This window comes from Scatophagus argus, chromosome 2, assembly GCF_020382885.2.
Source record: "Scatophagus argus isolate fScaArg1 chromosome 2, fScaArg1.pri, whole genome shotgun sequence".
In the NCBI taxonomy this organism is placed as follows: domain Eukaryota; kingdom Metazoa; phylum Chordata; class Actinopteri; family Scatophagidae; genus Scatophagus; species Scatophagus argus.
The window spans coordinates 8,088,905-8,097,909 of NC_058494.1; the positions used below are offsets into that span (position 1 = coordinate 8,088,905).

General features: G+C 41.3%; 2 protein-coding genes across 3 annotated transcripts; one reads left to right on the forward strand and one right to left on the reverse strand.

Moving 5' to 3' along the window:
• The first annotated feature begins 27 nt into the window (after nt 1-27).
• On the forward strand, nt 28-1,559 carry atp5md (ATP synthase membrane subunit k). The gene is made up of 4 exons (XM_046405190.1): nt 28-156; nt 1,014-1,118; nt 1,235-1,328; nt 1,435-1,559. Exons 2-3 carry the CDS (start codon nt 1,032-1,034, stop codon nt 1,322-1,324), a joined length of 177 nt encoding a protein of 58 aa, XP_046261146.1. The 5' UTR covers nt 28-156; nt 1,014-1,031; the 3' UTR covers nt 1,325-1,328; nt 1,435-1,559.
• Nucleotides 1,549-7,140, reverse strand: taf5 (TAF5 RNA polymerase II, TATA box binding protein (TBP)-associated factor). 2 transcript variants are annotated; one of them, XM_046405153.1, is made up of 11 exons: nt 6,518-7,140; nt 5,371-5,599; nt 4,973-5,288; nt 4,718-4,881; nt 4,143-4,278; nt 3,901-4,021; nt 3,669-3,798; nt 3,128-3,292; nt 2,825-3,002; nt 2,392-2,569; nt 1,549-2,188 (listed from the first exon to the last, which is right to left on the reverse strand). In XM_046405153.1, exons 1-11 carry the CDS (start codon nt 6,993-6,995, stop codon nt 1,974-1,976), a joined length of 2,310 nt encoding a protein of 769 aa, XP_046261109.1. In that variant the 5' UTR covers nt 6,996-7,140; the 3' UTR covers nt 1,549-1,973. The 2 variants fall into 2 exon arrangements, with proteins under 2 accessions (XP_046261109.1, XP_046261102.1); XM_046405146.1 differs by having other exon boundaries at nt 5,371-5,602.
• Nucleotides 7,141-9,005: the final 1,865 nt, after the last annotated feature.

Consider the following 9,005-nt stretch of genomic DNA (forward strand, 5'->3'; position numbering starts at 1 on the left):
CTTTAGACTCTAACCTTGAGTGACATTATTTTGGACCAATAGTGATACAACATTGGATTGCTAAGGGTAGGCGGGATTTCCTTGCGAGTTTAGCATCGCGGCCTCTGCTGAAGGGCACCTGTTTCGTTCTGTTGGCACAGGGGTCGTCTGTTAAAGGTAAGAGACATAACACATGCAGAACTACATTAGCCGATTCAAGTTGACTTTAAAATGGATCGTATTCAGCAATCGTATTATCTGTAAAACGCTTTTGTGACAGTCTACTATTTATCTGAGCCAACGGTCTGAAAGTTAAATTAGCTAGCAGCCTAACCTAGCAAGCTAACTTCAGCTTACTGTTAAGCGTGCTAGCTAACAAGCAATACAACCTATGAAAGTCAGTCTGAATGAAATGCCCGCAGTTAGTGCAACGTTACAGAAGCGGGTTACAGTTAAAATATTGTGTTGCAGTATTTTGCAGAAGCTTGTCTTAACAGATTTGACCGAAGTAGCTTGTTTCGTCAGCCACTTTCGGACACACATTGCACATTCTCTGTTGGAACAGCGTCACTGACGTTAAATTCATTACCTTAACGTTTATATACGTGAGTTTATATTGTCATGTGGCGGGCCTAAATAAAATGCTCAGATTTTAAAGACCATCTTCAACTTTCTTTTTTACCAGGTAACTTGCTTGATCTTTTCTCCTGATTTTTTTCTGTCAAGAGTTGGTGTATTTTATGTGACTCGTACCAGCCACGTTTTAATTTGCTGTTTGTTTCACTTTTTGATGGACTTATCGTGTTGCTTATAAACTATAGTTGGAATAAAAATGCCATCAGTTTCCCACTGCCCAAGGTAACGTTACCGTCTTCAAAGTTATCCGTGGGAGACAAATTACGTAACGGGGACCCTAAAAATTATTGGCAAATTATTTTCTGCCAATTGACACATTGTTTTAACTCCATATTTTTGTCAAATATAATGCTCGTGTGTTATTTACCACTTTTCACCTTTTATTCTCCTTGTGGTAGGACCATTACTAATCCATCATGGGAGGACATGACAGCGGAACCCAGCACCAGTTCACTGGGATTGCCAAGTACTTCAATTCGTACACAATAACAGGAAGGAGGAATGTGAGTTGTGCGCAGTTTAACTCTAAATTGCTTAACTCTAATAGTTGAGCTATCGAACAGTCTGAAACTGACATGATTCTCAATTTCTCATCATCCTTTTTTTTTTTATTCTTCAGTGTGTTTTGGCCACATATGCAAGCATATTAGGCATTGTGCTGTTCTTCAAATTGAAGCCTAAGAAACAAGCTGCCGTCACAGAAAAGTGATCATGTAAGTGTATCAAAGTCTCTGCATCCTTTTAGTACCAAATCCACATGAGCTTAAGAAAAGTATTGCTCCATTCAGCTAACTCAAGACCTTTATTGTGTCCCTACAGGTGTCCATTTCGATTATCATTTTTAACAGCTGGATGTGGAGAAAGCAGCTGGATATGCTTGTAATAAAATATGACTGTTTGGTTTCACTATGTTAACAATAAAGACCATTTATGTCCAAAACATAGAAAACCCTTGTTTTATTTACAGTGTAGACCAGTATAAAAGACTATGATACAGAAATGTCAGCCACATGATGAACAAAGCTGTGCTCATGGCAGTGATTTTTAAAAAAAAAAAAAACAAAAAAAACAAACAAACAACAAAAAAAAAACGGTTCTTAATCAATAATGGCACTTTTCCCAGGGGATAGTTATCTGCACTGGATCAGTTTTAATTGGAACCGAAATCTGTCAAGCCTAAGAGCCAAAACGAGAGTTTTGAGTTGGCTAAGAGTTGGCTAAGCTAATTTTAATCGTCATTCACAGCTAATGTTCACCAGAGGTGATATGTTGATAATACCGTTTTGTTTTATTCCCCACTGCAAAGTTTGTTTTCAAGTTTCTATAGATTGCTTTCTCACAATCTCTCCAGTCGTGTCTCATGGATTGTAGGCCCCAGCGGCCAGCAGGAGGTTCCTGCGGGTGAAGTGAAGGTGTATTACAGGTGTGGATTTAGACATATAGGTGCCCAGCAGAAGCTCCTGGGAGTTATCTTGTAGATGGATGTGTCCTGTAGCTGCTGTGAAATCATCAGTCTCTAAATCATCAAAGGCTTTCATAGCATCCCACAGACGAACCGTGTTGTCCATGGAGCCTAAGAAAAAGAAGATGAAATAATGCCATTAACAAAAATTCTACTTAAACCCGAATGTGGCTATATTGAAACCAGTAAGGGTATGGACTTCTGAAATGTCTTTCTCTAAATCAGGTTTAACTCCAACAGATTGGCTTACAAATGAATTCTACAATATTAGACAATCACTGAAATAAAATTAAGAGATGTTGAAAATCACGCACCAGAGGCAAGGATTTCTCCATCTCTGCTGAACTTGAGGGTGTAGATGGTATCTGTGTGGCCTTTAAGCTCGCCAACCATGAGTCCATGACCGATGTCCCACAAAAGAACTCTGCCATCAGTGGCTCCTGAGGCCAAAAACTTCCCATTGGGAGAGAAAGCCAGCGCATGGATAGGACCCTGTGGAAGACAGAGTTAAAAGACTCACTCAGTAGTTGTCTCTGCTGCAGTATTCTAAAGCTGTCAATCTTAAACATCTGTAACTCGGTTTAACTGGCATCACTGTAGTTTGGCGTTCAATAGGAATCACAGGACAGTTTACACCTTGTGGACCAACATTGGTGTGAAGGTGAAACAGGCAGGCAGACAACACAGTATTTGCTAATATGTGTGTGTTGTGTCAAAGCCACTGAATGACTCGGTGACTCGTCTGACCTTGTGACCCGTGAAGATGCGAACGCAGTTTCCATTTAGGACATCCCAGAGCCGGATGGTGCGATCAGACGAGCCTGTTGCGACATAATTGGAGTTGGGGTGGAAGCGAGTGCAAGTGACATCAGCTAGGTGACCAGAAAATATCCGCAGAGGCTGGTAGTGATCTGTTGCCCACAGACTGAGAAAACACAACTCAGATTAATGACATTTACAGATAGAGCTGCTGTGTATCGACAGTATGTTCACCTCTCTGTTACAGAATAATACAGAGGGATTAATAAGCCGAGTCCTGCCGTTTCTTACCGGGCAACTCTGTCATGTCCCCCAGAGACAAAATAGTAGCCATGGGGGGAAAACTGGGTGTCCCAGACTGGGTAGTTGTGGCCTTTGTAGCCCACAAGACAAGTAAAAGTTTGGAGACTCCACAACCTGATTGTACCATCTTCAGAACTTGATAACAAGTAGTTTCTGAAAGGCAAAAGGAGAATATCAATGCAACATACTTGAGTTTTGTTTAGATTTGCATTAAGTAGTCAAAAAAAAAAAAAGTCAGACTTAGACATCACTGGAATCTAATTCTGCAAAAAGTGCACTACTCATAACAATAGTGTAGCCTAATCTTTATCTGAAATTGTGCTGAAATATTGATTTTAAACAGAATAAATAGACATGCCATAAAGCTACAATAATCCTAATTAAACTTTTTAATTCATATGTATAAACATAAATGTTTAAACTCTTTACTTTGCTCAATGTCTGTCTCAAATGCAGAAGGGAAGGGAAATGTTTTTCTGATCAGTGCTCAGCTTGACTTTATCATTTTATAACATAAAATGATTCATACCTGTCCGGACTGAAGCTGATACCGTACACTGGGCCACTGTGTCCATAGAGGATCTTTGATTCACTAGCTGTCTTCTCATCCATGATCCTCTCCAGCACATCATCTGACTCTTTGTCAATCAGATTCAGGTCTTGAGAGAGAAAAGAGATGAAAAGGTGGTTCATGTTATAGAAAGTGAGAATATGATCAAGCGAGGTCGTCAGTCATCAGAGGTCACTATCATGCACTGTACCTGCTGCAGACTTGACCTTGCGGAGCTTTTTTGGTGTGACACTCCACACCCGTACGGTGGAGTCAGCAAAGCCCCCTGCGACCAGACTGGAATCGTCTGTAAAGTCCACTGCTGTCAGACCCTGCAGGTGCAAAAGGAGGCAATAATTAGAAATGATTCTCCTGTAGTTAACCGTTTCACAACTTACTTAGACGTGTCAACATGTTAAACATAGTGAGCTGCAGTGGTTATTAGTTAATCACCTGGTAAGCATTGAGAAAAGAGTAGAAACAGATGGAGGGGAGGTTATCTGGTCCCAGGCGGATCCTCTTAGTGGCTTCCTTCATGTACATGATCTTGTCCAGCTTGTCTGAATCCTTCAGCTCTGGTAGAGGAATCCTTAACAACAAAAAACAACTGTCACTGACTGGTGCATCCTCAACACTTTCAGCTTACATGTATAAAAAGTGTCTGGACATATAGAGGCTGGTACAACAGCAGTAACTGTCTCGTATCGTGTGTGGATCAGCCATTTTCCTTTCAAATTTCCTTTCAAAGTTTAAATTCATGAGTATGTGCATGGTTGCAAGCAATAAAAGGCAGAGCACAACCTCAAAGCTCCTTGCCTTTACTCATTTTAGTTACATTTCCAAAGTAGAACACAACTAAATCACATTGTAAGCTTAAGTTACAATGATAAAATGTCCTGAGATTTTCAAATAAAATGCACGCCGATGCTGCTGATTATGAATCATATTCGCTGTAAAAACAATCAGGTGATTTCAACCAACTGATGGAACAGCAGTGCATGTTCAGACCAATATACCACTTTATCTACCTAGTCTGTGAAGGTGCATTAGGATCCTGCTTCTTGCTCTTGGAGCCCATGCTGTCCTTTTTGGGTTTCTTTTTCTTGGGTTTACCCTCTTCGTTTTCTGCCTCCTCATCCTCATCATCGAGAGGCAGTTCAATTTCTGGTTCCTTCAGTAGCCCATAGTAAACCTAAGCAATTGATAACAACACAAGACCCATTCAGCAAAGTTGTTATGAAAAAAAATCAAATCATATACATGCGTCAGTGTATAAATCCAACCTTAGCCTTATTGGCTTCCCGCCTGGCCTCTCCAGCCAAGCTGCCAGACATGGTGTCAATCTGGCTCTTGCTGCGCGGCATGCCATCAAAGATGTCAATGTAGAGGTGTTCCTGGATGATGTTCCAGATCTGGTTGTTCTGACGCTCCTGAAGGTGCCTCTTCAGCAGTTGGTAAGAGTCGCGAGAGATACGCAGCACAAACTTGCTGGTGCGGAAGTCCAGCAGGGTCTCATTGCCTCTCATGTGCTCCTTCTTGGTCAGGCTGGACAGAACACGCAAGTCATCTTCATAGTAGCACTCCTGATCCCCGCTGAACCTGTGGAGGGGGTTAGTAAACTATTTAGTGTTTGCAAGTGGTTTATAGGTCATAGGACACGCAATATGTCGAAGAAACTCACTTCTCAAAGAATGCCTTCGCCTCATTTTCGTGATTGTTGTACACCAGCTCCAGATACATGTGCACAAACAGCGGGTAGAAGACCTGGGACAGCTCAGCTCGGTGACAGTCCAGAACTGATTCTATGAACCTCTTCAAGCTGCTGTAGTAAACGTCGTACAGAGCTGGGTCTCCCTGCTGGCTATACGCTGACAGCACCACGTTGACGTCTGGCTGATCTTCACTCGGAGCTGCTGAGAGACGCATCCAAGTGAGATGTGTAATCTACCAGAACTGACCGGCTACAGCTTTTGAAAACAATATCCTATCATATAATTAAATCAGCCTGTCAGTAAGTGAGAGAATAAAAATAACACAGCTTCTCAACACGTCTCTTACAGCTTACCGAACTAACATGATGACGACTGAGCCAACAACAAATAAGAAAACTTCAACTGTTGATGGAGAGCATGACAGATGTGGTGCAATACATGGGAAAAGACACAAAGTGGGTTATTTTTGTCAAACTTTGTCATTATGACAAGCATGAGTGAAAATTACAATTTGTTTTGCATTTTCATGCGCAATCATACTTATAACAGAAATCCGCACTGGTGCTCACTGATGTAAGTGTTAAAAACCATATCATGTCATATCACCTACACAATCGTATAACTTTTGTACTTTTTAATATAGCCTTGTATTTTTTTTATAGTTTCTTGTACTTTTGCACTGCCTCCTAAATGTTGCCTGCTGTAACGACTAAATTTCCCCTCGGCGATTGATAAAGTCTCATCTTATCTGAAAATGCCGGTTATTTGGATCGCTGAGTTTCGTAACTCTTGGGTGGGGGATCCGTAAAGCCAAAGTAAAATTAGCGAGCACACCAGAAACTGTACACCGAATGACTAAAAACATAGAAACATTAGAATGTGATACAACCCAAACAACTGTGAAACCTTCGACATTTGATTAGAGATTTTCAAAGATCAGATCAACATATCGTTGTGGTAGTCACAATGGTAGTAACGCTACTACGATATTATGATAGTTATCCGTGGGGAAATACTTGTGTCTAACTCGTAGGTGATGTTATAGTATCAAGGGACCGTTTGATTGACTGAACTACAGAGTTTCCCCTCATGAAAACAACAGCAGCCGGCTTGTACCTCTGGTCGGCGCCTGAGCTCCGGCGGAGGATGACACGGTCACGCGGGTGAGAAGAGAGCTCGCATCCCCGCCTTCTAGGTCCACACCGGCCGCAGCACCGGCCAAGCCCGCCCCGGAGGAATCGCCTGCCTTCAGTTCCAGTGAATCCTCTGGCAATCCCGCCTCACGACGCAAGATTTCGACTGACTCGCTCAGTTTGTTCTTTTTGAGGAACTGCAGGACTGCCAACAGCGTCTGCTGGTCCACCGGGGCTCCCGCCGCAGTAATATTACCTCCAGCCGAAGCGCTAGAGCCGGGGGACGTAGAAAGCGCTCTGCCGTCGTTTGCATTGTTATTATTTCCACCGCCATCCTCGGATGGTTCCGATTTTATGTCCTTTTTTTCAGCCGTGTCGACTAGACTACCTTGCACGGCCGCCATTTTCAAAATGAAGTGCGCATGTGCGATGTTTATGAACGGAAAACGACAGCTTGGCATCCTGTCTGGCGCAGGATATCCCTCCTCCTGCAACTGCAGACCGGTGGAAACTAGTTCCTTAAGTAAAATAGATTAAATCTTCGTTCATAACTCATCGTTTTATGAACAAGAGATTAGATTAAAATTATAATCTAAAAGGAAATGAGTTCTGTTTATGCAAAATTGTGTGCGTGTACTTTAAACCATTTTGGTTTTAGACTTGTACCACTGAGTACCAGATGGTGGCAGTTTGTCCCACACAATCCCTCTCAGTGTGGAACGTCTAATGAACCTGATGACCTCCTTGGACAGTGTTTTCCTTATGCTATGAATAAAGTCCAGTGAAAAATAGGCCTTCAGTAAATGATTTTTTTTGTCGTTATCTGCAAACTACTAACTGTTTTTTTTTTTTTGAGCAATTGATTATTTGTTTTGTTTATAAAATGAAAAATTCCCATCACACATTCCCAGAGGACATGGTGACACCACCATATATGTTGTTTCATCCAACCAATAGTCAAAAACACCAAGAAAGAAGACCCAAAGATATTCACGTTTGAGTAGACAAAACAACATTTTCTTTTTTGAGACAAATAACTCTGATGTACACACGTCAGCTTAGTCATTCTTTTAAAATACATGTTTATTAATGACATATCCTTTGTTGCTGCACTAATATATAAAAAAACAATCCTACCCTCTAGTTAGTATACAAATACTTCATAAAGATTAATCAATTAAATGTAGTGTTGTACAAAGTTTTGTATTCAACTTGTAGCAGAGAGGTTCAGCACAGGAGAAACAACAAGTACACAGGTAAGTACACAAGTATCAGCAGTATTCACTTTGCGTTCTGCTGAGGCTGGATTTCTGCCTATACAGAAAAACACACCGTTTTCCCATCTATGAAAGGTCTGATACACTCAGATACCGCTGAATGTGCATCTTTCAGGTCAGCACAGTATCTGTTTTCATCTCCAGGAGACTGTCAGTAGAAAGTCAGATCTTAATATCTTTTTGTTTTACTTCCAAACAGTGCAGGAGGCATGTTTTCTCACTGCTTCAGTACTTAACTCAGGGTCAGGCTTTACTATGATACCTTTTGGACTGGATAGGTGAGAATAATAATGTATAGTTAACACCAACACCAGGAGGGTTTTCACATGCAAGCAATTTTTGAGTATTTTAATGCAAATTAATAGAAAATAATAACAAAAACAGTTTTGCCAAAGTCAAGAATCATAAATATAAAACAGAAACATTTAGAATGACAGAAACGCAAAATGTGTCTGCTTTTGAAATGAAAAGAGCAGTAGAGCAAAGAGGATGGAACGTGCAAAAGTTCATAGTGTCGAATATACAGAATATGTGCAATGTACAGAGATATAAATCCAGAAAATATTAATCCAAAAAATCCCTTTAGGCTCAGATGCACTTGTAGAAGCTCCTCTATCTGCCACAGCTTATCCACGCTGGATATCAAGTGAAGAGTGAAAACTCAGCAGCGGGTTTAACGTGCAGACTGAGGTCCACAGTAAGGGACAGTCTGGGACAAAAGAAGAGCTCATAGCAGAAGCAGCAGGGTGTTGTATGACATTGCAGTGGCATTGCTCTGGAGGAGACATGGGGGTGGGTGGGGTCAGTTGGTTGGCTGGTGGGTCTAAGACACACACATTAGCATTACAAGGCGTGGTCATCAGGCTCATTGTAACGCTGTTAATTTTGGAGTGAGGATACCTGCCTCCCTTTGGTGACACCCACTAAATGAAAAAGCCAACATCAGTGGCATAACTGCAACATAAGCAACATTGCTATAAATGGCTGTCTGAGCTTTGATGTATTCACCTTCTCTGTTACCAAGCAGATATATAGATGATCAGGGCTGAAACACATGTGACAGGCTTTAGCTTATTGATTTAAGATCTATAAGTGTTCCCTTTGTGTTGTGAGTTACAAAGAGCCTGCTGAGATGCTTTGACTGATTTGACTGACATTAAATCACTTTCTGTCACTTTTGTGCTGAAGTACTTT

Bases quoted from the DNA above. Each gene is read 5' to 3' on its own strand.
- atp5md (XM_046405190.1), top strand. From the start codon at position 1,032: ATGGGAGGACATGACAGCGGAACCCAGCACCAGTTCACTGGGATTGCC. The intron at 1,119-1,234 runs GTGAGTTGTGCG...TTTATTCTTCAG, and splicing joins CAATAACAGGAAGGAGGAAT to TGTGTTTTGGCCACATATGC.
- taf5 (XM_046405146.1), bottom strand. From the start codon at position 6,995: ATGCCAAGCTGTCGTTTTCCGTTCATAAACATCGCACATGCGCACTTC. The intron at 5,603-6,517 runs GTACAAGCCGGC...TGCGTCTCTCAG, and splicing joins AGCTCAGGCGCCGACCAGAG to CAGCTCCGAGTGAAGATCAG. The intron at 2,189-2,391 runs GTGCGTGATTTT...TCTTTTTCTTAG, and splicing joins TGGAGAAATCCTTGCCTCTG to GCTCCATGGACAACACGGTT.